General features: G+C 48.8%; 1 protein-coding gene across 1 annotated transcript in view; it reads left to right on the plus strand.

The window, feature by feature from the left end:
• URB1 (URB1 ribosome biogenesis factor) overlaps positions 1-26,985 on the plus strand; it is an 801,240-nt gene that overhangs the window by 629,483 nt on the left and 144,772 nt on the right. Inside the window, exons 34-35 of the mRNA XM_085623119.1 lie at positions 12,404-12,547; positions 21,369-21,478. Coding sequence (XP_085479245.1) covers positions 12,404-12,547; positions 21,369-21,478 — 254 coding nt within the window. The remainder of the gene's footprint in view (positions 1-12,403; positions 12,548-21,368; positions 21,479-26,985) is intronic.

The raw sequence follows: 26,985 nt of genomic DNA on the forward strand, positions 1-26,985 counted from the left end.
TAGGGATACGATGTGCCCTCTCGATACAGAAAAAATCTGAGAGGTCCTCGGGGCCACGTGTGTTCGGAACCATTTCTCCATGTAGCTCGCCGCATCTGATTCCTCACTGCGTTCCGGCATCCCAATGACGCGTATATCATTGCGCCGGGCTCTACCCTCTGCATCCTCCACCCTGTCCATGAGCCACGTGACCTGCTGCTGAAGGGATTGTAGTTGTTTCTCATGGTCTTTATGTTGAGGTAGCATCTCTTCGAGGGTTAGGGTGTGGTCTTTCAACGTGGTAGCTAATTTGTTGTGATCCGCCTTAAGTAAAGTGAAATTAGTGGTGAGGGTACCTATTTATTGCTCTATGACTTTTCTGCACTTCCTCACTTCGTTGAGTATCAAATCCAGCTTGTCCTGAGCCCCCGTTTAATTTGTGGGTGGAACGTAATTAGACTATTGTGTAGTGGTATTCGAGTCCTGATCATCCGTGTCATTTGAGGCAGGGGTAGCTGCCTCTTGTAATTTCCCTTTGGGGCGGCCCATTATCTTCAATATTCGACCGTCACTAGTCACCCTTTCAATTGGCAGTACTCCCCTTTCGGGACAGGAAGGATCCAGGCCCAAACCAGTCTTTCACAATCATCACCACAGTGGCCTCTCGAAATGCACAGTATGACAGATCGGGATAGGGCCTCCCGGGAGAACACTACCGCCCCCCCCCCGCCGCCCCCCCCCATCTGTAAGTTCAACAGGTTAAGGAAGAAACTCCGCCGTGGAGAGCCTGCTGTAAGGGCAAATGACAGTGGCCCCTATCGCTGCACTTGGCAATTTCACAGTGCTTCTATTAATCCCTACATAGTAGGCCACACAGTAATGGGTGCCCTCGACTCTATCAGGTCGACGAGGAATCAGTGGCACAGCACATCGCAACTGCATCAGGGTCCCAGGCGCTACAGTCAGCATTGCCAGGCAAGCGTCCCACCAGCCTCCTGTCTCCAACTCCCAGAGCAGCACTCACCGGGTAGGTTCCTGTCTCCCATGTCGTGGCCCTGCGCATGTGGGCCTCCGGCCATTTTCGCTGTCCAGGCACTCTGGATCAGCTGCACACAACCGCACACCCTGACCACGCCACAGTATAGCAAAATATAAGGTGGGTTCCCTCCACAGTGCTGTTCCAGATGCCGCTGCGCTCGCTGACCTCCCCTGATTTCGGCCTCTTAGGTGTGAAGGGTCGATGACGCAGTTGCAATCACTGCAATAGGGCCGCCACCAGGAACATCCATGAAGCCGGGCGATTGCTCCACCTGCCTCTCTCCTCCAGTCTATGGGGCAGCGCTCACCCGTGTAATTGCCGCTTATCACTGCCGCGACCCCTCCCAAACAAAACCCCGGCCTGCACCACCACGTAGCTACGCAAATTCAGTCGTCTGTGGTAGTGATCGCGGGCCGTATCTGGCATGGGCTATGTCCGGTCCTCGGGTGGTGTGGGGGGAAAGGGTGTTTCTAGGTACCTCTTTCTCGCCGGTTGCCACTGATATTCTGGCTCAGCCGATCCCCAGTTCTACAGCCAGCCGAGCAGTTACTCAGCTGCCAGCTCAGGTTCTCACAGGCCGTCAGCACTCCCGCACCCAGCGAACAGCTGCCTCGCAAGCCAAAGCCCGGATCTCAGTCTTCTCCGTGCGCTGATACGACTCCTTCACCAGGATGAGTAGCGCTCCTTTCCCTCTGCGCTCTGCCTTCACAGCATTCCACAGAGAAATCAGAATGGCGGTCTAAAACAGGATTCCTGAGCTCGGGCTACGGAGCGGCTAGCCACGCCCCCCCAATTGGGTTTTGTCTTAATGCAGTTTTAGGGAAAGAACATAGGCCCTGGGTTACCCGTTTGACAGGAACCCAGGGCACACTCAGTCAAAGTACATCAGCAGTTTGGCAAAAAGTGGGGGCAACCATGCAAAAAGAGGCCACTTTCTTACAGTCCGGCAGTACCAATCTATGCAGTAGTGGCATCAGTCACGCCACCACTATTTTGGCTAATATTTTATTGCCAATCTTATTTATTAGTGGCAGTGGGAGGTATGAAACACACCTCTTCTGTATTCACAACTGCTTCATACATCGTCGGTGGTAATCACCCTTATACCATCACCTCTTCGAAACCGCCAGTAGGGCTGGGGCAAGCTATTTCATATATTCCTGATCAAATTCACCTGTGAGGGTGTCGCTACCTGGTGCCTTGTAATTTTCAGTGTTCTGACTGCGCTATGGACCTCCACAAGATAGAGCAGGGCACACAAGGTTTCCACAGCTCTCCATCCATGCTAAAGTAGCTTTCTCGAAGTATTGGTTGATATAGTGCTATGGATTTCTCCAGATTCATACGGGTATAGTATCTAGGGAATTCCTGCATTATTTTGTTGGGCTGATATTTAAGGGTGCCATCATTCGCGTCTATCGTGATCACAGCTGATGCCGCCCCTCGTAGTCGAGTGAGTTAGACTAATGTATGCACCCGGCACCGCATTTGCAGCGAAGGTTCTTGGCATCGCTGGCACCACCCCAAATCTCATTCTGGACAACACAGAGCCAGTCGGGCATCCACCGACGCCCAGATCGGCGCCGACGGAGCCGTACGGCTCCATGACATTCAAACTGCCCTATTCTGAAGGGTTAGAAATGGATAAGGAGGATTAGGAGGGGTAGCAGGATCCTTTAGAAATCTTGCCATCTCAAAACTAGGACTGGTATGAGGAACTGGGTGATGCCAGTGGCCTGGACACCTCGCCAGATTCTGGCATGCTGCCTCCCCTTAACCTGGCTAGGGCGAAGGGGGCATCATTCGCTGTGGTGGTGCGTAGGGCTGCGGATGTCTTGGACCTGCAGCTCCCTACGGTGGCAGTCAAGACTAACGTCTTGACAAAGGTCCTGCAGCCTGATGTCTCCAACTCAGAACCCTTGCTGCTTTTAAATGAGGCTTTCACGGACGTTCTTCTGGGTACCTAGTCCAAGCCCAGCACATGGGCTTCTGTGATTAGAACGATTGCCCGCCGCGATTGCCCTGCACCGGGCGACCCAGTTTTCCTCACCGTCCACCCCTCCCCACAAAGCTTGGTGGTTCAAGCTTCCACTTCTGTGGCACATTCCCTTCTGTACCCCAGACAGGGCCCCGAAGAGACTGGAAAGCTTTGGGACGAAATATGTTCGAGGCATATGAGCTGTAGATTGTATACTTTAGCATAGATCGGCATCTGGTGTTGGGCTCGGATGTTTGCACTTTGTTTTTGTCGAAGAAGTCTCTGTAGTCACCGGATAGATAACCTCCTCTGGTGATAGTGCGCATGGGCATCGACTCCATCTTCAGATTGTTTTTTCCCGCCATCGAATTGGGATGTAAACGGCTGAGCTCCCGGTCGGCATCGTATTCGATTTCCCTTCGACGCGCAATCCTTCACCGCTCAACGGTATTGTTTTCGATCTCGCTCCTCGATGCGGATCCATAAATCTCAACACCTTCAATTCCCGTCATATACGCGGGCCGTTGGGCCTATTCTCGCCATCAGGCTCTACAGTTAATGGAAAGAACTCCATTAAAAAAATGCCCCCGGGTGGTGCCAAATTCCCACACACTGATCCCCACGGGGTCTGTAACCTTTGCCTCTTTCCAGAACACGAGGGCAAAGATTGCCCGGCCCGCGCTTCATTTCGATTGAAGAAAACCATACGTGATCGCCGGGCTCGACGTCGCGTAATGTCTCGATCCACTGCCTCGTTGCCGGACAACATCTTCGATGCAGCCCCAGATGCTCCAGAGGAACAAGAACCGGACAAGGAAGACATCAGCGTCTCCGAGGCCGATGAATCAGAGGCCGAAGATCAGACGATTACTCTAGGTCAGCGAACTGAGAGTACCGATATCGACACCCCTATCTCATCTCAAAAACATAAGGCTCCGGTAACACCTTCGCCTTCGGCTCAGGACGACACCGTGAAAAAACTTCTGACGCCTCATCTTTGGGCTCGGCTCTGAAGTCCAAAGACGAGCCTTCAGGCGGCTCGAGACCGAGCCAGCCACGCATCAGTACCGAACTACCATCCCCAGTACCGAAACATTCGGCACCAAAACACCAGCAGGATAAACCCTCGGAGCCGAAACCGGACCACAAATCTTCGGAGCCGAAAAAGAGCAAATCTTCGGAACCAAAAAAATCCTCTGAGCCAAAAAAAGACCATAGATCCTCTAAGCCGAAAAAGTCCTCTGACTCCACAGCTCTTCCAAAGCAAAAGGACACTAAAACCCCTCCTAAAGCTTCTGAACCAAAAACAAAACAACTACAAACATCAGTCCAGAATAAAGATTTGAATTAAAAGACCTTTTTTAACCAGATCCAGTGGATCCTAAACAAAAAGCTCTTTGCATTGACCCTAAAACTGGTCATATCACCTGATCCTTGGGAGGAGTACGATAATCCACCAGATGTCCCAGATCCAGACTCCTACCCATCTAGGCCATCCCCCCCAGACGACAACATAGGTTTTGCACAGCTCATAAATAGAGCTGCACAATATAATGGGGTGGAATTACACTCCGACCCACAGGAGAAAGATTTTTTGTTAGAAACTTTCACACAGTCACAAAAATCAACAAGCATTCTACCCATGTTAAAAGGTATCATCAAACATGCACCTGACGTTTTTAAAGATCGCATCAGAGCTAGAGTTCTCAACCCCAGGATTGAGAAAAAAAATTAACCAGCTCCCAACGATCCAGCTTACATTAAAGCACAGCTCCCTCTAGATTCCTTGGTTGTGTCAAATGCACATAAACGAGCAAATTCCCAAATATCAGGGGATGTTCCACATCCAGATAAGGAGTCTAAATTACTAGATGCATCTGGCAAATTCATTGCCTCACAAGCAGCAAATCACTGGCGCATTGCCAACACCCAAGCTTTGCTGGCCAGGTATGATAGGGTTCATTACGACGAGCTTGAAAAGCTCATACATCATCTCCCCGATCAGTATAAGACCAAAGCCAATTACCTCATACAAGAGGGTAAATTAATTACAAACACTTCTATAAAGTGTGCTCTTGATGCAGCCGACACAGCATCTTGTGCGGTTAACACAAGCGTTTTACTACGCAGAAACGCATGGCTACGCATATCTGGGTTTAAACAGGATGTGCAGTCCACAATTCTTAATCAACCTTTTGATCAAGAATACCTATTGGGACCCACTGTAGACACATCCTTGGAGAATATGAAGAAGGACTAATAAACTGCTAAGTCCATGGGAGCCCTGCAGGCAACAACCTCTAGAAGCTCTTTTCGTCGCTCCTTTTATAGGAGCGCCTCTAAAACTATTGGGACGGACAACACCTCATCCTCCTACAAAACTCAAACCTGCCCTAACAGAGGCTATTTCAGAGGAGGCTATAGAAGCAACAACAACAAAGGTAGAGGCCGTGGTAATCACACCCGCACCACTCCTACTACAAAACAGTGACTTCCCTCCACTTCCCCCCGACCATTCCACTCCAGTCGGGGGAAGACTATCATAGTTTCTACCTGTCTGGAATTCTATCACCACAGACAAGTGGGTAAAACAAATTATCCAGTGTGGTTACTGCCTGGAACTCACTTCAACTCCCCCATTCATACCCCCCAAACAACGTTCAGTGTCCACAGACCATCTGACACTGTTCAAACAAGAGGTTCTCTCCTTATTACAAAAACATGCAATAGAACCGGTCCCCTTACCTCATCAAGGAACAAGGGTTTACTCCCTTTACTTTCTAATCCCAAAGAAGGACGCTACTCTCAAGCCAATACTGGGCATCCGACCGTTAAATCTCTACATAGAGTCGGACCACTTCCACATGATCACTCTCCAACAGGTTCTCCCACTGCTCCAACAGGGTGATTTCCTTGCCACTCTAGACCTCAAGGATGCCTACTTTCATATTCCTATTCACCCCACTCATAGAAAATATCTACGGTTTGTAGTGGACGGACAGCACTATCAATTCAAAGTCCTCCCATTTGGAGTGACTACAGCACCCCGAGTCTTTACAAAATGTCTCGCAGTAGTCGCAGCTCATTTGCGCAGACAACACATTCACATGTTTCCTTATCTCGACGACTGGCTCATGAAAGCCAAGTCACACACACACTGTGTACACAATCCACACAGAACAATCCAGTTACTCCACGACTTGGGATTCACAATAAACCTACCTAAGTCACTCCTTCAGCCATCTTACCTGTTTCAGTATTTAGGTGCCACAATAGATACCTCAAAAGCCCTTGCATACCCCAATCCAGTCAGGATAGCCAGCATGAAAGCTCTCATATCAAGGTTCCAACCTCAACACTCCCTTCCAGTTTGAGTGTTTATGCAGCTAATAGGGATGATGGGCTCTTGCATCCTCATCGTTCCTTATGCAAGACTTCAGATGCGTCCCTTACAGGAATGTTTAGCACATCAGTGGAACCAAGCTCACCGGCTGGGGAGCTCATCTCCAAAACCAAACCGTTCAGGGTATATGGACCCATCAACAAAAACAACTCCAGATAAACCATCTGGAGTTACTAGCAATCTTTCTAGCACTAAAGTCTTTCCAACTCTTGCTAAAAGGCAAATCTGTCGTAATCCGTAAAGACAACATGACAGCAATGTACTACATACAAAAGCAGGGAGGGACACACTCTCTTCAGCTTTCACAACTAACGCAGAGCATATGGAGATGGGCCTTTCCTCAAAACATTTACCTCCTCACAGAACATCTACCAGGAGTACACAATCAGATTGCAGATCTGCTCAGTCGTCAAACACAGCAGATCCACGAATGGGAACTTCATCCTCAAGTTCTTCTTCCATTCTTTCAAATGTGGGGTCATCCAGACATAGATCTGTTCTCCACACACCAAAACGCAAAATGCCAAAGCTTCACCTCCAGATATCCACACCCAATATCCAAAGGCAATGGCTATGGATGAACTGGTCAGGCAGATTTGCATATGCTTTTCCGCCTCTCCCGCTCATTCCGTTACTGGTTCGGAAGCTCATACAACACTTCCTCACAATGATCCTAGTTGCTCCAACATGGGCACGCCAACCATGGTTCACAACCCTGTTGGAACTTTCTGTAGTGCCTCATCAAAAGCTACACCCCTCCCCCAAATTCCTCACTCAGAACCATGGAGTGAAAAGACACCCAGATCCCAATCAACTCAATCTCGCGATCTGGCTCCTGAAGTCGTAGAGTTTGGCTATCTCAATCTCCCATCCAGACTGCATGAACGTCATTAAAGAGGCTAGACATCCTACTACTAGAGTATGCTATGCAGCAAAGTGGAAGCGATTTATCATTTATTGTACAAATAACAAAATCGATCCACTAGATGCTTCAATCCAAAATATTATCTGTTATCTTTTGCATCTACAACAATGTAACCTAGCATATACATCTATTCGGCTACATCTTGCTGCAATTGCTGCTTACCTCCAAAGCAGACATTTATTATTGTTTTGAGTGCCTGCTATTAAAGCTTTCATGGAGGGACTTAAAAGAATAATTCCACCTAGAATTCCACCTTTTCCTGTATGGAACCTCAATATAGTCCTCACCGGACTCATGGGTCCCCCATTTAAACCTCTACACAAATGTGAATTGCAGTTCCTTCACTAAACACCATTGTGTAGAGGTGCAAGCAAAGCAACAAGCTACTGTGGGCCAGGCTGTATTAAGAACACTTTTTCAAACAACTGCAACAGATACAGGTTGCCACCGCTAAAGTGGAATCCATTTCCTTTGGTTTTTGCTTTGTTCGCCATAAGTTGGCAAGACGTGAGTCCCTTGCTCACTTTGCCACTGGATTCAAGCAAGCCTGGCTGAAGACGGCTGAAATGCCAGAAACCGGTCCTAGAAAGCTTTTTTCCGGTCCAGGGAAGACATGGCTTGGCAGTTCGGGCTGGACTGTTCCCATGAGGCACATGGTCAGACTGATTTGCATATGGCCATGTCTGAACTGGGGTGGCAGAGTGGGCTAAAGAACGATGATGGATTAAACCCAGATCGGTTGACTGGGGGTGAGTGCTTGCAATGTTCAACACTCCGTCCATCATTTCCTTTGGTTTTTGCTGTATTCTTTACTTGGCCCAGCAGGGCTCTGCTTTGGGCACTTTGAAGTGCTCCCTTTCAACCCTCTCAGCTTTTCTCCGACTGCTAAATCAGCCTTCACTTTTTAAGTCCCCTCTGGAGAAGGTTTTTGAAGGGGTTAACCTACTTGTTTCCCCCGTCTTCTTTTCTTATTCCACAATGTGACCTTAATTTGGTCCTTACTTTCTTGATGTGGGCACCGTTTGAGCTGCTGCACAACTGTCCTCTGTGGTTGCTCACAATCAAAACAGCCTTTTTGGTGGCAACTACCTCTGCCAGGAGGGTGAGCAAACTGCAGGCTCTGTCATAACTCACTGCCCCCTTACCTGATAGTCTTCACGGAGAAAGTGGTTCTAAGAACTAGGGCATCTTTTTTTTGCCAAGGTTGTAACTTCCTTCCATCTGGGGCAGCCCGTTACTTTGCCCACTTTCTATGCACCTCCGCATCCTTCCAAAGAAGAGGAGCGTCTCCACATTCTGGACCCAAAAAGAGCATTATTGTTCTACCTTGATCGCACTAACGAGTTCCGGGTGGATGACCAACTCTTTATAGGGCACGTGGGAGCAAAAAAGGGGCGTGCTGAACAAAAGAGGATCATATCATGCTGGGTTATCCTCTGTATCAAAATATGTTATGCCTTAGCAAAGAAAAAGCCTCCTGAAAGCCCTAGAGCCCATTCCATCAGTGCGAAGGCAGCCACCTCGGCCCTCCAGCGTGGTGTTCCAACTGCTGATATCTGCCAAGCAGCCACGTGGGCATCTCTGCCCAAGTTCGCCAGACACTATTGCCTGGTTTCTCAGGTTCACAGGGAGGGCTTGTTTGGCCTGTGTCTTGCTGGATTTCTTGGTTTTAAAGCTTTTCCACAGCCCACCTCCGGAGAAGGTATTGCTTGGGTATCTGTTCAAAGGTAAGGATTCTGCAGCTAGATGTCTTTGTTAGATGGACAAGTTACTTACCTTTCGTAACGCCTTATCTGGTAGAGACATGATCTAGCTGCAATTCCTTACTTACCCACCCATTCTCCCTGCACTGGGGAATTTATTTTAGTGCCAGGGCTGTTTTTTAACCCACTATGGTCAGTCACTTCATGTCTCCACTCTTCTGGTGAGGAAAGTCGTGAAAAGTACTGATGTCAGGGTGCCAGAGTGGCAGTTATATTGACGAACACAACGCCAACGACATCACACGGAGTCGACCAACACCACCTACCGGCGCACAGGGGTACTGCTAAGAAAAATCTTCCGGATCCAGCATGATGCCTGGAAGTTCAATAGTAAGGTATCTGGGGCTAGACCATGTCTCTACCAGATAAGGTCTTACCAAAGGTAAGTACCTTGTCTGTCTGTCCCCCTCACCACATACCTGTGCTACTTTGTATTTACTAAGGAATTCTAATTCCCTGTGTGCCTTATTTCTACATTTCCGAATTGTGATCGTGTAGTGTATCTGGGGGGCCCAACTCACAGTGCTTTGCTTCTAAGCTTTGAGCTCAGTCTCCAGCATAGCTAATGTATGCCGGATATATTTGAGTATACCATGTCCCTTTGCTATCCACTCCCTATGGTATCAACGCTTTAAATGCCTCCCATAGTGTTCCCCACAAGTCTACCGACCCGATCTTCATCTTAAAATAATCGTCTATGGCCTGCCTGATCTCTTCCTTCAATGTGGTGTCTAACAACATAGTACAGTGCAGGCGCCATAACCCATGTTTGTGTATTTGGTCTGGTAGTGTCAGTGTTAGCATGATGAGGGAGTTGTCCGAGTATGTGTGCTCTAAGTGCTTCAGGTCTGCTGTCCAGCTAATGATGTCTTTGGTGCCTAGTCAGTAATCGAGCCTAGAGGCCGAGCCAGGCGCTGAGTTGTAGCATGTATATCCGCACTCTCCAGGGAATTGTGTTCTCCAAATGTCTGTACAATCATAGTGCTGCATGAAATAATGCAATGTCTCTTGCGACCGGCGATGGCCTCTACCCAGTGTGCGGTGTAAGTTTACATTTTGGTTCCCACCCACAACACAGGGTGTCCTGCAGTTGAGCCATGTTAACAAGTGACAAAAATAAATCAGGATCATCATAATTTGAGCCATAGGAATTGATGAGAACTATTGTGTACATATGTAATGCTCCTTTATGATCAAATATCAGCCCTTTGGGCCAATCATTTCCTGCAAATGCGTGTACGGCAGCCCTCTGTGAATAAATATTGCGACCTCCCTGGCATAAGCTTAGTACAAAGCAAAAAGCCTATGCGAGGTTGTGTTTAGCAATAGTAAGCTCACAGTCACTCACAAGGTGTGTCTCCTGTAAATCTAAATGTCAATTGCATTGCGCGTGCAGTATGCTAGAATCCTGCAAGTCTTTCTAGGGCCATTCAGGCTGCAAACGTTCCAAGTTAGGAGTTTAACTCCTCTCCCCTTCCAATAGTCTGCATCTAGTACAGGACTTCTCAATATAAAGTGAGTGAGTGCACTCTACCTATCTAAGAATATAGCCAGTGACCCTCCGAACATATTATGTACATTGACTAAATTCTTCCCATTCTGCCCCTCTCCCACAGTGAACCCCAATTTTCCAGTGGATTTCCCCATTCAACAATTCTCAAACTGAAACAACAAACCATACATTAATGTTGCATGTCCACTTCCAAACAAAAAGCCGAAGCAAGTGGGAGGCGGCTAGAGATATTAGCTCTCCTTATATGCCTTTTTCCGGTTTAGTTGGCATCAAGAGGGGTTACCTCCGGCCCGCAGTAGCTACAATCAGGCTTATGTCCAGTTCTGCGCAGATTTGGGACTAGTACCACTCTTGTGAATTTGCTCAACCCATACCTCAAGAGTATCAGCAGTCTTAATCGAATCATCTCTTCCTTAGAGAAGCACAGTTAGTCACATAATTGAAGACCTTAAGCACGGCTCTCTCCCACAGTGATCATGGGATGATATAACTCAGTAGTTTGTATCCACTTCACTCAGTGTGTTGTGTACATGATTCCGGAGTCCTCCTATGCTGGCCCGTCTTTAGACAGGTTTGTTTAAGAATTCCGCTGCCGCCTGCGGTTCTGTGAAAGTGTGTACTGACCCGGGCCAAGTAAATCTTAATTTTGCGGACTAGAGCATGGAGTATTGGATGTCTAGGTCTCTAAGCTTTTTCTTAATGTTTAGAAACTTGTGGCGTGCCTCATGTACCACCATCGTGAAGTCAGGATAGAATGAGATCTTGTTATCATTGTGCATCATTGTGATCTTGGTAGCGCACCAATTTAGCTATGCCCGAATGTCAGGAGCTCCAGGTATCGATCTCAGTGCCAGGGACATGTGCAGTCTCTCCACCATATACATACTGGACAGCTTCTCTCGGCCAAACAATGAAGCCTACATATCCTCAACTTAGTCTTCATTTTGCCCAGTCTCTGTCGCCTCTGGAATTCTGATAACTTGTACGTTGTTTCTGTGGAATCGAACTTCTAGGTCTTCATTGAGCACTGTAAGTCTCTCTACATCACTTGCCATTTCCTTCTGGGCCTAGGAGATCTTAGCAGTATCATCCTCAACATTCGAGATCCTCTGCTCAGTCATATCAATTCCTGCTGAATGTTTATCCAACTGCTCTTTCATTCCATTGAAACAGCACGTTAGAGCATCAACTTTGCCATCAATGGATGCCAGGCTATTACGCACTTCCAGCATGGATTGTGTGTCCAGCTTCATCAAATCGGTCTCCTCAGTCTCCTGGCCAAGTGGGGCTCCCCCTCCTGGCCCCTTGTCCTCAGGCAGTCTCCCTGTGGGGGTCACCATGTCCGTCATCCACAATGGGTGCTTGATTTGCGGGCCCCGGCGTCTCCTCCAACCTGTCGGCAACACACAGTCTCTTCAGGCCGACATTATTCTGGCATTGTCTGACTTATTAAATGGCTGCAGGAGCTCAGCTAAGCTGCAGACATCTTGTTGCGGGCTCTATAGCTGCACCCCCTCCCTTTTTGACATTTTTAGTCATATTTGTTCAGTGCAACAGACTGTAAACATGCTTCATAAAACACATTAATAATTGAGTAATGTCTCTAGATGTCATTAATCTTCCATGTAGAGAAATTTACAAATGATTTCTGTAAACTGGTGCTGTTCTGCTCCCTTGTCTTTATCTGAACACAGTAAATAATAGAAATGGTTTTGATGATACATTTTAATACTTGTAATTTGTTCTTTTATGATTTATTTTGCCATTTGTTAAGTTAATTCACGGGTGGATCTTTTTTCCTAGCATAAAGTCGAACAGGAGTGGACTCTCCGACTTTTGGCAGAAGGTTTGCAAGACTATTATTGCTATGAGCTGTACAACAATCAGAGGATTTTTCAAATCATCATGTGTTTCTACAACAGCCCACTGATTGGTGGGTCCACCCAGGTAACATTATTCCATGCCCTACAAGTTTATACTTTAAAACATTATACTAAGCAATATATAGAGTATATGCTAGGTGGATGTCTGCCAAACCCTCTCTTGCATTACTTCACTGGCTGCCGGTCCCCCAAAGGATTCAATTTAATGCCTTGTGTATTGCTCACAAGGCTCTTTTTAACAAGGGCCCCCCAGTTGTCAGATCTCTTATTCAGTCTTATTGTCCGGCTAGATCCTTGAGATCAGAAAATAAACACCGGGCCCTAGTACCCGTTATAAAACGAATGCGTAGTGGAGGACGATGCTTTGGCTACAATGCTGCAAAGCTTTGGAATAGCCTACCATTGACCATTCGATCTGAATCCAATTATAATCTGTTTCGTAAATGCTTAAAAACGTTTCTGTTCCCGTAATTTCTTCTACTTGCTCTGGGAGTTGCTGTAGCGCTGGGATGCTCTAGGGTAGCCATGCGCTTTATAAATGTCCGTTCAATTCAATTCAATTCAATCACAGTGTATCAAAATCAAGCAAAAGCGTAAAACTCCAACTATACATTTGTAGAATATTTTCTTAGTCTGCAATGCCCCAAATATTTGACTCCCGTCAAATTCCTAGCTGGTAAATGAAGGGAAGTGAGGTAGTCTAAGAGGGAAGAAAAGAGAGCTAGGACCAAACCCCAATGTACATTAAAACTCAAAATCAGAAATGGTAAATTCTCTCTCTAATATGGGGAACAAGGTTTAGTGCACCTTAACAAGAAAACATAAAGGGAGGACGGGCCATGACAGCTGCGTAAACATTTGTGCTCCCCTTCCTGCTTTACCTGCAGTCTAACTGCATCAAGGCCGGTAATGTATTAATCCAGCTCCAGAAAACTGCAATTCTAAAGGGACCCTAAGACCCCCATCTAGTTTTCACTGCTTTGACCCACATAATTGCAATGTGGGGACTGCAGAATTGAGTCAGGTCTCCCACACTGCTCCAAGATCATAAACTTGGGCAGAGACACTTTTTTTTCTTCTTTTCTTTTTTTTCCTCAAAGTTTTATATAGCGCGACCTTGACCCGAAATCAGGTATCTGAGTGCTTAACATGAGCACCAGTTGCGTTACATGAGGACACATTCATTTTTGTTAGGCACGGGGAGAGTAAGTGACTCCCAGGATGTTGAGCGTCGTTGACGAAACTCTAACCCGGTTCCCCAGATTTGAAGTCCACCGCCCTAACAATCTGAAAGAAACACGTTAGTTAGATTCCTCACCTTAGAATATCCCCAGGCGTCAGGCTGGATCTGGAAAGATTTTTGTAGCAATACCCCTTGCGCGTCGCTAGGCGTCGTCTGCGGCTCCGCGTCCGTCGTTGGCGTCGTGCGCCGGATTGACGTCGTCGGAGTACTTAGACGCCGCCCTCGCGTGCTGACGTCAGTTCTTCTTTTTTCCGCGCCAGACAGCGCCGATCCGGGAAGAGTTTAGCCCTTAGTCAATTTTTGACTAAACTTTTTTGACTCTTTTTGGTCTTCTGTCGACTCGACTCTGGTGCCGGTAGGATGCCTGGGTTTAAAGCCTGTAACTCCTGTCATCGACTGATGTCGGTGACGGATCACCATCGTCGGTGCCTTTACTGCCTGGGGGCCAACCACGACGCGGAGTCGTGCCTCGATTGTCAGGCCTTGACCTCGAAGGCTAGGTGGGAGCGGTCCCGTAAGCTTCTCGAGCTTCGGCACTCGGCTCCGCGCCGCTCATGGTCCCGGTCCAGGACCGGTCGCGGAGCCGCAGCCACCATCATCGCTCGTCTGGCTCGAAGTCTTCGGGTAAGTCAAAGCGTTCAAAGAAGTCCAAGAGCCGACACCGCTCTTCGGACTCCCCTCGCAGGTCGCGCGACTCGTCCGAGGGTCAGGGGGTCCCACCCCCGCGGCTCCTTCGAAGCCGCAGGAGTCGTGTCCGTCCCCATACCCGCCGGTCCCTGGGACTGATGTGACTCTGGCGGAGATCAGTGCTTTCCTCTCGGCCATGAGGGGCCTGGCTCCGCCGTCGACGCCTGCCGGCACGCCTTCGGGCCCCGTGGGCTCGACTGGGCGACCTCGCGTACCGGCGGCTCCAGCCCCGGCGCCGTCGACGACTTCGGTCCCGACTCCGCAGGTCTCCGAGGGATCCAGGCTTGGATCTCTGCCGGCGCCAGTCGACCTCACGACGCCTCCTCCGCCAGCGCCAACACCGGTTCCGCCTCCGGCGCCGTCTCCGGACGACGCCGTTCCCCGGTTTAGCCCCTGTCCGGGCCCGGCACGGCGCCGCTCGACGCCGCTTCCGACGCCAATGGATGAGCGTTTCATCTACCGCCCGGCTCCGATCATTCCTCCTGTTTATCAGGAATCGGATGACGGGGGCGACTGGGAGGGGTCTGAGGACCCTATGGCCAGACAGGGCCAACTTTCACAGGACTGGGCAGACAAACTGGGGGATGCCAGTGGTCTGGACACCTCCCCGGACGCTGGTTTCATCTCTCCTCCGACTGTGGCCTCGGAGGAAGGTGCAGCTTTCTCAGTGGTGCTGCGCAAGGCGGCCGAAGCCCTGGGGCTCGAGTTGCCTGCTGTGGCCGTGAGGACTAACATCCTCACAGAGGTGCTTCAACCGTCGGCAAGCTCCACAGAGCCTCTGCTGCAGTTCAATGAGGCCCTCAGACGTTCTGCAGGGCACTTGGTCCAATCCCTCCACAGTTCCTCCTGTGGATCGGAACGTGCCCCGGCGCCACCGCCCTGCTCCGGGTGACCCCAGTTTCCTGTTACAACACTCCACCCTGAGAGTCTGGTTATCCAGGCCTCAACTTCCCAATCCTCCTTCCCGTCCGCTCCTCCGGATCGGGAATCCAAGAGGCTGGAACAGTTCGTAAAGAAGCTGTTCTCTTCCCTGAGTTTGGGCCTGCGGTCTTTGAACGCCGCTTGCCTCTTGGACCGTTTCTCCCACTCTCTATGGGATATGGTGGAGGACGTGCTGCCCCTGTGTCCGGAGGAGGCCCGGACACGTCTCTCCCAGGCGCTTGCTGACGGGCGAGATGCAGCACGACATGCCATACGGTGTGGACTAGTCACCACGGACTCGCTGGGTAGGGCGATTTCCACCACGGTGGCGCTCCGGCGCCACGCCTGGCTGCGGTCCACGTCTTTCTCGGGGGATGTCCAGAGTACCCTCATGGATATGCCCTTTGATGGCACTCGCCTTTTTGGTGAGAAGCCGGATAGTGCGCTGGCTCGTTTTAAGGACTCCCGGGCTATGGCCAAGTCCTTGGGTCTCTCGGCCCCGCGGCCGCAAACTTCCGCCTTTCGCCCCTTTCGTGGCCAAGGAAGAGGCGCCTCCTCACGTGCGCCTAGCCACCGGCCGCAGAACCAACCTGCACGCGGACGTGGATTCCGCCGTGACGGTACTGGAGGACAACGTGCCGGTCAGTCCACATCCACCCCGGCAGCATCCGCCTCAAAGCACTCCTAGTCCGAGCTTTCAGGCCCATTCCACGCCAGTGGGCGGCAGAGTTCGCCATCACCTGCTCCACTGGCGATCCATCACATTGGACAGGTGGGTGCTGCAAATCGTCCGAAGGGGCTGCTCCCTCCCCTTCGAGACGACCCCTCCAGCCATGCCACCACAGTGCCACCGTATGTCGGAGGATCACTTGAATATTCTGCGGGAGGAAGTTACGGCCCTCTTGGCCAAAGGGGCCGTCGAGCGCGTTCCTGGTCCAGAAGTAGGTCGTGGTTGCTATTCCCACTACTTTCTGGTTCCCAAGAAGGGCAAAGGGGGCCTACGCCCTATCTTGGACCTCAGGAGCGTCAACGCCTTCCTCCGGAAGGAACGGTTCAAGATGCTCACTTTAGCTCAGGTTCTGGCTGCCCACGACCCTGGAGACTGGATGGTAGCATTGGACTTGCAGGACGCCTATTTTCACATCCCCGTCCTGCCAGCCCTCCGGCGTTACCTGCGGTTCACGGTGGGTCAGGAGCACTTTCAGTTCACCGTGCTCCCCTTCGGCCTCACCAGTGCCCCTCGGGTGTTCACGAAAGTGATGGCGGTGGTCGCAGCTCATCTGCGCAGATCGGGGGTTCCAGTCTTCCCCTATCTCGACGACTGGCTGTTGAAGGCGGGCTCGCCCCAGCAAGTCGTCTCCCACCTCCAGACTACGGCCGACCTCCTGCATTTGCTGGGGTTCTCCATCAATGTGCCGAAATCACACCTGAGACCCTCCCAGAAGCTCCTCTTCATCGGAGCGGTTCTCGATTCGGCGCAGTTCCGGGACTATCCTCCGTAACAGCGCGTCCGGGATATTCAGGCTCTGATTCCCATCTTTCGGCCTCTATCCTGGGTTTCGATCAGGTTGGTGCTGCGTCTTCTGGGGCTGATGGCCTCCTGCATCCTGTTGGTGCGTTACGCCAGGTGGCGAAAGCGGGCTCTGCAGTGGGATCTGAAGTTTCAGTGGGCCCAGCATCGGGCAACCTGTCCGACCATGTCTTGATCTCGGAGGGCACTGCGAAACAGTTGCAGTTGTGGCTCACAGACCGCGATTGAGTCAGGGGCAGATGCCTCTCTTTACCCCAACCGGAGCACGTAGTAGTGACGGATGCGTCCCTCCTGGGATGGGGGGGCCATATGGGAGAGGCGGAAATCAGAGGCCTCTGGTCTCCGGCGGAGTCTCAACTCCATATCAACTTGTTGGAGCTGAGAGCGATCCGGCTTGCACTGAAAGCCTTCCTTCCCTCTGTCCGGGAAAGTGTCGTGCAGGTGTTCACGGACAACACCACCGCCATGTGGTAGTGCAACAAACAGGGCGGGGTGGGGTCGTGGACCCTTTGTCAGGAGGCTCTGCGCCTCTGGACATGGCTGGAACACCAGGGCATCATCCTGGTGGTTCAACATCTGGCGGGCTCTCTGAACGCCAGAGCAGACGAACTCAGCCGCCGGTGCATGATGGATCACGAATGGCATCTGTACTCGGAGGTGGCGTAAGGTCTCTTTCTGCAGTGGGGAGAGCCTTGGTTAGATCTACTCGCCACCGAAGAGAACGCGCAATGTCAGCAGTTCTGCGCGTTGGAATTTCCAAGGCGGCACTCGCTCGGAGACGCTTTTCGTCGCAAGTGGAGTTGCGGTCTGTTGTACGCCTTTCCGCCTATACCATTTCTGCCCAGAGTGCTGAAGAAGATCCGGCGCGACCGGGCTCAAGTCATCTTAGTGGCTCCGGATTGGGCACGAAGGTACTGGTATCCCGAGCTACTCAGTATGTCAATCGATCCTCCGGTACGACTGCCTCTTCAGGAGGACCGTCTGTCGCAGCAGCAGGGGACAGTCCTCCACCCGAACCTGTCCAGTCCCCACCTCCATGCGTGGAGATTGAGCGGCGACAGTTTGCCATTTGACTTGCCTCCTGAAGTCTGTGACGTTATTCTGGCAGCCAGGCGTCCCTCCACAAAATCGGTATGCGCCTGCAGGTGGAACAAATTTGTGGCATGGTGCACAGCAAAGGCTGTGGATCCCCTTTCCGCCCCTCTTTCTGAGGTTCTACTCTTCCTTCTTTCTTTGGCCCAGCAGGGCTCTGCTCTGGGCACCTTGAAAGGTTATCTTTCTTCAATCTCTGCTTTCTTACGGCTTCCTGATCAGCCTTCTCTTTTCAAGTCCCCTGTTGTTTCGCGTTTTCTTAAAGGCATTACTCACATGTTTCCTCCTGTCCCCTTCGTAATGCCTCAGTGGGATTTGAATCTTGTCTTGACCTTTCTGATGTGCGCTCCCTTTGAGCCTCTTCACAATTGTCCCCTTCGTCTTCTGACTCTTAACACTGCTTTTCTGGTAGCTATCACCTCGGCTAGACGGGTGAGTGAGCTCCAGGCTCTGTCATCTAAGCCTCCCTTTCTTTCTGTTCATCCGGACAAGGTTGTCCTCCGGACTCGTCCTTCTTTTCTTCCGAAAGTGGTGACCCCCTTTCACATCGGGCAATCTGTCACATTGCCCACCTTCTTTCTGCCTCCGCATCCTTTGAAAGAAGAAGAGAGGCTCCACCGTCTGGACCCCAAACGTGCGCTGTCCTTTTATTTGGACCGCACCAGACAGTTCCGGGTGCACGACCAACTTTTTGTTGGATACGTAGGTGCTAAGAAGGGGAGGGCTGTACACAAGCGGACCATCTCATGGTGGGTCGTCTTGTGTGTAAAGGTTTGTTACTCCTTGGCGAAAAAGGACCCTCCTGTTGGGCTGAGAGCCCATTCCACCCGGGCCACAACGGCGGCTACTGCCCTGGGACGGGGAGTTCCCTTGCAGGACATCTGTCAGGCGGCGACGTTGGCCTCACTGCACACGTTCGCCAAGCACTATTGCCTGGACAGCCAAGTCCGGAGAGATGGCTTCTTTGACAGTTCTGTTCTCCAGGACTTTCTGGTGTGATCTTGGTTCGCAGACCCTCCACCGGGGTTGGTATTGCTGGGGTATCTATTCTAAGGTGAGGAATCTAACTAACATGTTTCTTTCAGATGAACAAGTTACTTACCTTCGGTAACGATGTATCTGTGAGAAACATTAGTTAGTTAGATTCCTCACCGACCCACCCATCCTCCCCGCTCTGCGAACCGACATCTAGGGTTAAGGTCATCCTGTTCAGGGCCCTAGACTTTTTGGCACCAGTGTCGGTCTCTTGCATGGCTCTGCGTTCCTGGCGCGGAAAGCTATGTACAAGAACTGACGTCAGCGTGCGAGGGCGGCGTCTAAGTACTCCGACGTCATTCCGGCGCACGACGCCAACGACGGACGCGGAGCCGCAGACGACGCCTAGCGACGCGCAAGGGGTATTGCTGCAAAAATCTTTCCGGATCCAGCTTGACGCCTGGGGATATTCTAAGGTGAGGAATCTAACTAACTAATGTTTCTCACAGATGCATTGTTACCGAAGGTAAGTAACTTGTTCGTTAGGCTACATCCTCGCCCACTTGAAGAAGTTAAGGGCTGCAGCAGTGTTGCTAAAGCTGCCACCCTCCATGGTAAATCCTGCTACCAAGGGCGGACACAAAGAAATCAGTGAGTGAGCAAGTGCGGAGGGATGGTGGTCCTCTGGCGCTTATGACTAGGATTTGCCCATGTAATCCTGAGAAGAGGCAGGTCCGATTAAAGCTCAAAACAGTGCCTGGGAAGAAACATGAAGGGAGCAGTTGTATAAATGTGAAAAGCAACATACCAGTGATCCAACATAGGCAAAAAAGGCATCCTTGGGACTATTTTAATAAACCATAATCTTCCTGCCTCCTATATCCTCCCCCGTTACAGGGTTTTAAAGTGAAACACACCAAACAGATTCTGTCGAGCCTTGAAACATAGAAGCCTCATTAGAGAATTAGCATGGTAAACCAGGGCAAGTAAATCCTCAAATATGTCCTGGCAGACTGCAAGTGTACAAAGGTCACTGGTGAAATTAAAGCACATGTCCTCCAAACAAAAAAAAGCAATCAAAGGGGTCTGCTATGCTCCCTGGCTACAGAGGGTGAACGACTGAGAGTAGAGGCAGCTCAAGAATTTTGGAAGAAAGCCTTAATCCCTCTCAAAATGCAGACATGACCATATGCAAAACTGACTCGATGTTGCAGAGAGAGAATTTCAAGTGACAATGAGCAAACAATTTGTGATCTTTATTCTAACCTGGGGGCTTAGACAGGGGAAATCCGAGTGGTAGAGGTTATAAATAGGGTGGATGCATGGGAAAGATATACAAAGGACACTTAGCAACAATTACAGAAAATGGAGAGTAGACTAGAAGCAGCTTGGTCAAAAGCAGAGGAATTGGAAAATAGGTCTAGCAGAAGAAAAACCTGCAACCCAGAGAATTGAGAAATGGCAAAGCGTATTGCTTTTCAAAATCACTCTTTCATTACTTCTTCTTTATAAGCTCCTAATCATTTTAATGCAACTTTTTTTTTACTGCATACAGTAATAAAGCCTTCATTGTTCCCTATGGTCCTTTCCATTGGTGATATTTGAATGCTTCAAATTGAGCAGGTTTGTAATTTGTCTATCCTCCCCTGTACATCTTTGCTAGTTGGCACACCACTGAACTACGCGCTTGGGAATAAATGTTTTATTAAAGATCATCTCTGTGTGGGCTCTGTAAGTAGGCATTTGCCCCTTTTGTTGCTGATTCGTTGTGCACTGTTAGTATGTTATTTTTTATGGTTTTTGTGTTTAGAAGCTCTGAAAAGGTATCTTTTCAAGGTACAGATTTCATTGACTTTAGGATGTTTGCAACGTGCCTTAAGTCTTTCAATAGGTTATCTGTTTTACTTACATGTTTGATCAGAGCTGTTGTCATAAGTGGACACATATCTTTTACTGCCCATAGATTCTAGTAGTTAAAAACTTTGGGGGAAAGGCTTTGCATCGTCCCTTTCAACCATGACCTCGTAACCATCTTCAGGCAACATCACCCTGAATATCAAGCCCAGCTAACAAGAGTGCATCAATCACAGCCAGCAGAGCTAATATGCCTATTGTTTCATCCCACATGAGAGGGACAATTGGGTGGACAGTGAACATCTGTGTATTCTAAGCATACTCAAATTCAATCACTTTCAACTCACTGTATCATTATTAATTGACAGATTAATTTCTTGTTTGTGATTTCATTTTTGTTGTGATAGATTCCCCTGATTTCTACCAGAAGGAAGATTCCAATTGACTTTTCTGAAGCAGGGAAGAAATATTTCACTGTTTTAAAATCACTTTTATAATCAAAAAGTTGTATTTCCTGTTACCCAACATCTTACAATGTGTAATATGTCCTTTTTCACCAGCCTCGCTTGTCATTTATTTTAGGACCTGATCTTCGAAATCCTGCAGAATGCTGCTGTGATTACAAATGCTGCATATGAGCTCATTCGAGATCACAGCATTTTAACCTGGATTTTGCATCTCTTGGATAAGAAGTAAGTAATTAAAGATGTCCCAGAGGACCCCCAGATGAGACAGATTCATATAAATATTCCTTGGAATAGCAAGTAGAAGAGATACACCGCCAAATGTACAAGTGTTAACAATATACTTACATTGTTCTCAGTTTCAGCAAACTTTAAAACAAATATAGTTTGAGTCACGCTTTTTTCTATGGAATACATTTCATTCTTCGATAACTTGTGGCGCCTTCAGCACTTAAAAAAAAGGAAATGTGCAGCAACCTTTGAAAAATAAAGTTGATTTATTTATTTTATTTCACTTGATGTAAATCAACACTATTGCACTATGATCGTACCAGAATTCTTAAAAAATTCTGTATTTAAACAAAGGCCTTATGGAATGTCCTTAATGCAGACCTTTGTTTTGTATGTTTTGTATTCCTGTTCTCAAAACCCAAAATAATTAGGATTGACTTATTCGAAAGCAGTGACTTTCACATAATGCACAGACACACAACACTAGAGGAAGAAGTGTACATGCATATGCCGTCATGTATGCCCAGAGAAGCAACCTAAAGGAACATGCAGTCACAGAAAATGCTACAGGAACATAACCAGGCATAAGGTCTCATAGACAGTATGAAAACATTCAACCACACTTGGCACACAGGTTAGCATCTACACACAGCCCGCACATATAGATACACACACCATGAGTACACATATTGGTACACATACACAGAGAGACATGTCACATTCACCTACACATCTACAGAGGCAATGCACATGCAGGAACTCAAAAACAACATAAAAATGGACATACATTCAGGCCCACACACTTCTGTCCAGTTGTTCCCATTATGAGACAGGCTTTAAGGTTTGTACTTAACCTCCCACTAAGCCTTTCCCTCAGTGCTAAGGCCTTTTTTCTTGGTATACTTGGGGTAGTTTGTGCTTAAACCTTCATAATTTATTTCCATAAAAGGTATTCACTCCATTTTTTTTTGACATGTTGGGGAGTCTAAAGATGCAGAGACTTTGTCGATTCCCCCAGAAGGAACAAAATAATTGCCAAAATATAACTAAAGTTTAGTTTTTTCTGTGGGGGTAGGGAGAATATGGAAAAGGGTATGCTATTTCTCCCTAAAAATATCACCAGGTAGAGTTTGCTGCGCTAGGATCACCACCTTCCCAGCTTTCAGGAACAAGCAGAGTTGTATTGAAAAACAAAAAAACACAGTTTTTGCATTTTATTAATAAATACTCCACTTTTCCTAATTTCAGTGGTTTTAACCTATTTGCCATTTGTGGTGGGAAAATGTGTAGAACCCTTGGGTGATTCTGGAAATCAGTACTTTTTGAAAAGCAGACAAAATTCTGAATTCAATAAGGAGTCATTTGTGTAAGTCACTCACAGTTTTTGACAGGCTGCATGGAGACTGGTGACAAGAGACACACATTTGGCACGATTAAGGCATATAGATTTCCAGCATTTCACGCTTGATCTTCATGCTCAAATCTAAAAAGCACTGAATGCCCACAATAAAGTAGAAAAATCCATTGTTATCTCTTGTCCATAACCTGACTATTTTCTTCCTTTAAGCCTTGAAAAAGCCTAAGGCTTGCGTTCCAGGAGTGGCAAAACATGTGTTGTCTGTTCAAAGTCTGTAAAGATGTGGCTCTACGAATAAAAGATGATGATCACTATTTTGGACAGTTAAAGCTCTCCAAAAATACACCTTTACGAATGAGTCGCATTTGTGGCAACTTTTCATCTATAATTTTTCTTGTCGTATTGGACGATTTACAAAAGCAGTATACTGCTATGCCCGATACACCCTTTTTGTCACAGGAATTATACATGGTTTGTAGGTTCTCGAAAAACTTGATAGTCAGAGCCAACAATTGAGCTGCACTGTACAATGATTTTTCATTGTGTACAAACTACACAGTAAATCATATTGTAAAATGTAACCAATGGAAAAAGATTATAAAGGAAACTTTGGTTCATAGCACATGTGTCTGTAGATGCACATGCTCTGTATACTCCAGCATTTTATTGTTGGGCGTAGGCTTGGTCTGTTGCAACTTGTTTTTCTTCGAAGAAGTGTTTTAAGTCAGGAAATCTTGTGACTCCTCCTCTAATAGGGAACACACATGGGCACCCACTTCATTGCTAAATTGTTTTTCCCCGCTATCGGGTTTCGACGTGTATTGAAATTGCTCCCGGTATAGATGCGTATGACGCTGATTGTCCATGTCCCAGGACCCATCGTTCTCCTTCACCTCGCTGAGAAGAGTTCTCTACTCCAGTGCTTGTTCCATCTTTTCTACGCTTTGTCCACCACTGTGAACATAGTCATTGAAAAACGAGCCAGTCAGTCTTCAGGGCACCCCTACCATTCAAGGCCCCACATCTTACTTATCGACGCCAGAGAATAAAAGACGTGCAGAGAGTGATGAAATCTGTAACCTGTGCTTCTCTCCAGAACACAACACTACCTGCTGTGATTCATGTTTGCCCTTAAGAAGCAAAGAGGCCCTTCGGCAGTGGAGAGAAAGGTGGTGGGCACACAACAAGATGTTTCAATCATCATCGGAGGCTGTGGTCCTCTTCAGCTAAGCAAATGACTTGGCACTGAAAAGGAGGAGGTCAGTGTGTCCCCGATGTGCCGGCCTTTCAGCAGAATGGAAAGATTGAATTCGAGCCTGAAGATGAGGATGCCCAAGAGCCTAATTGGCCGATGCCTCCGTCGAGGCTGAAAGAGCTTTCGGCACTGTAACCAACATCAGCTCCGAGACCATTAACAGCTTTCTCCAAGAACATTGACAGCTGACTTCAAGACCATCACCAGCCAACTCCAAGAGCTCGCCCATCCTTGAGGAGCCTCAACAGGAACTTGATGAAAGGCAGTGTCGGATCATTATTCACCCCAGTAAAGGCAAGATCTCTGCCCCTCTGAAGAATTGCATACTGGTCTCCAGGTGGTACCTTCCAAAAGCCTAGAGACACTACTCTTAGCCAACCTCCTTCTCTTCCACCATCACCTCCACTTCTTCCTCCCCCTCACCTACAGTGACGTCCCCCCAGCGGTCACTGGAGTTTTCTTTAGACACAGGTACCCCTAGCACCTATTCTCCAGTAGAGGACTTTTGGTGCTCCAGTCTACCCGCACTTTAAGGACAATCTTTGTAAAGACTGAGACGTGGATCTATTGAGGGACCCTGACCATGACTGTTGTGTTAAGTTACTAGATCCAGTAAGAATGTCGGCATATAGCTACTGTTACTGTGTTGCTTCTTCTGCCCAAATAGTATGTGCCTGTAGTAAGGAGGGTTATGATAGGCCCATGTCATCTGACTGCCCCTCAAGTAGCTTGGCGATGAAGCACCCGCGTTAATGGCAGCGGAGATTACTCATTTGGCACATTTTTTGTCCGATCATGCACCTGTGTGCTGTTCGGTTCAGTGGGCAGCGGTGAAGCAGGGCCCTCATAGCTGGCGGCTGCCTGCCGATATCCTGGAGGATCAGGTTGGAAGATAGGCCATCTCAAATGCACTAACAGAGTATATGTGTCTCAATTGGGGCACTGCAAGCAGTAGAGCTAATGAGTGGGACACGATGAAGGCGGTGGTCAAGGGGGGCGACAATGGGACTGACATATGGCGTTCGGAAACAATTGCAGTCAAAGCTGTGGGAGAGGGAGGATTTGTTGGCTAAGCTTCAGTCAAGGTTGCAGGGACAGGATGACAGGAGCAAGAGCGTGAACTGCGTGAGCACATGGGATGCCCTCTGTCGCCGTTGTTGTTTGCTTTGGCTCTCGAGCCCATGGCGGTATGGGCGAGACAGGATTTGGGTTGCTGGGGCATGCAAATTGGGAATGTTAACCACCTTATCTCATTGTATGCGGACGATGCGCTGTTTTATGTCACATCCCCATGTGAGACTATACCAAACTTATTGTGGATGATGGATCAATTTGCGGTTTATTCTGGATTACGCATCAACAGGCGTAAGTCTTTGGCGTTCCCTCTGGCAGGACTGAAAGAGTGTGGGGCGGAGGAGCTGCCTAGATTGGGTGTGAAATGGGAGACGGACCACTATAGATACCTGGGGGTGCAGGTGGCACACGGGGACGCCAAGTTACTTCAGCTGAATATAACCAGTGCAGTTGAGTCACTGAGGTGCTCTGTGGACTTTTGGAATACACTCCCACTGTCCCTAATGGGTAAAATAGCTGTGGCAAAAATGGTGATGCTGCCGAGATGTCTGTATATCCTGCAGAGCGCTTTGGGTCCAATTCCTGCGAAGGTGTTTTGACAGCTGAACTCCCTACTGGTGACCCTATTTTGGGTGTGGAGACGCTGCAGAGTAGCGCTGCAGGTGCTTCTGAAGAGGTATGAGGGGGCGGGGGTGCCTAGGTTTGATTTTTACTATTACGCGGCGAACCTCGAGCATGCAGTGCAGTGGTTGGATAAGGGTGATAATTGGGAAAAGCACTTACTTGATGGCCGAGTGCAACCAGGGGATCTCCCTGTGATTTTGATGGAGGGTGCTGGGGCGAGTGTGGAACTACCATATGTGGTTAGGCAAACAGCCTTCCTGTGGCAGGAAACTGTGGTGCGAGTGTTGGGGCGGGCTTCTTTTCATCTGGAGCTGCCCATTTGGCAGTTAGCTCCATTGCTAAAAATGGTGGAGAACATGTCCTTCCAGGTTTGGTGGGAAGGTGGCTGCACAGTTTTGGCGGACTTATATGTGAATGACACCCTCCTTACTTTTGAGCAGGCCTGTGAAGGGTTTGACTTGGGTCAGGGGCAATATCTTCAATACACAGGCCTGATGGAACTGGCCAAGGTTACATGTCCCACCTACCCAGGCATGCCCCGGACCTCTGAGACTCTAGACGTAATGTTAACGTGTGGCGGCGGGCGTAGACTGGTGTCCTTGTTGTTTAAGGCCATGAGGGTGGATTCGGGGTCTCTGGCCCGTAGCGCATGGGATGCTTGGAGTGAGGATCTGCAGGTACCGTTGCCAGAGAAGGATTGGGTGAGGGTATGTACGCTAATGCGTAAGGTATCTTACAATGCCGGATTGAAGCTACAGCACTATAATTATCTGCCGCATAGATCCCACCCGGTCACATGAATGCCCTAGATGTCACAAAGCCCACTCGGGGTTCATGCATCTGGCGTGGGAATGCCCAGACCTACATCAGTATTGGCTTGCTGTGGTGGCAAGGCTTCATAATGGGGTGGTGATCTCCATAGAGGCTATGCCTGAACAGTGCCTCCTGGGGCTGGTACCACAGCGTAAAGAAAGGAAAATGGATAATAAGCTACTACAGCTTGCATTGGTGTTGGCTAAACAGAGGGTGGCCATTTGCTGGATGAGTGAGCGGGTTCCATCATTTGAAACTTGGATGAGGGATGTGGGTGAGTGGCGGAGAAACTGCATATGCAAGCCTGCCACAAGGATGACAAGCTAGAGGAGGATATTACGCTATGGAGAGAGCTATGCAGGGACTTGTTGCATCCAACGG

The sequence above is a fragment of the Triturus cristatus genome, chromosome 8 (assembly GCF_964204655.1).
Source record: "Triturus cristatus chromosome 8, aTriCri1.1, whole genome shotgun sequence".
NCBI classification, from domain to species: domain Eukaryota; kingdom Metazoa; phylum Chordata; class Amphibia; order Caudata; family Salamandridae; genus Triturus; species Triturus cristatus.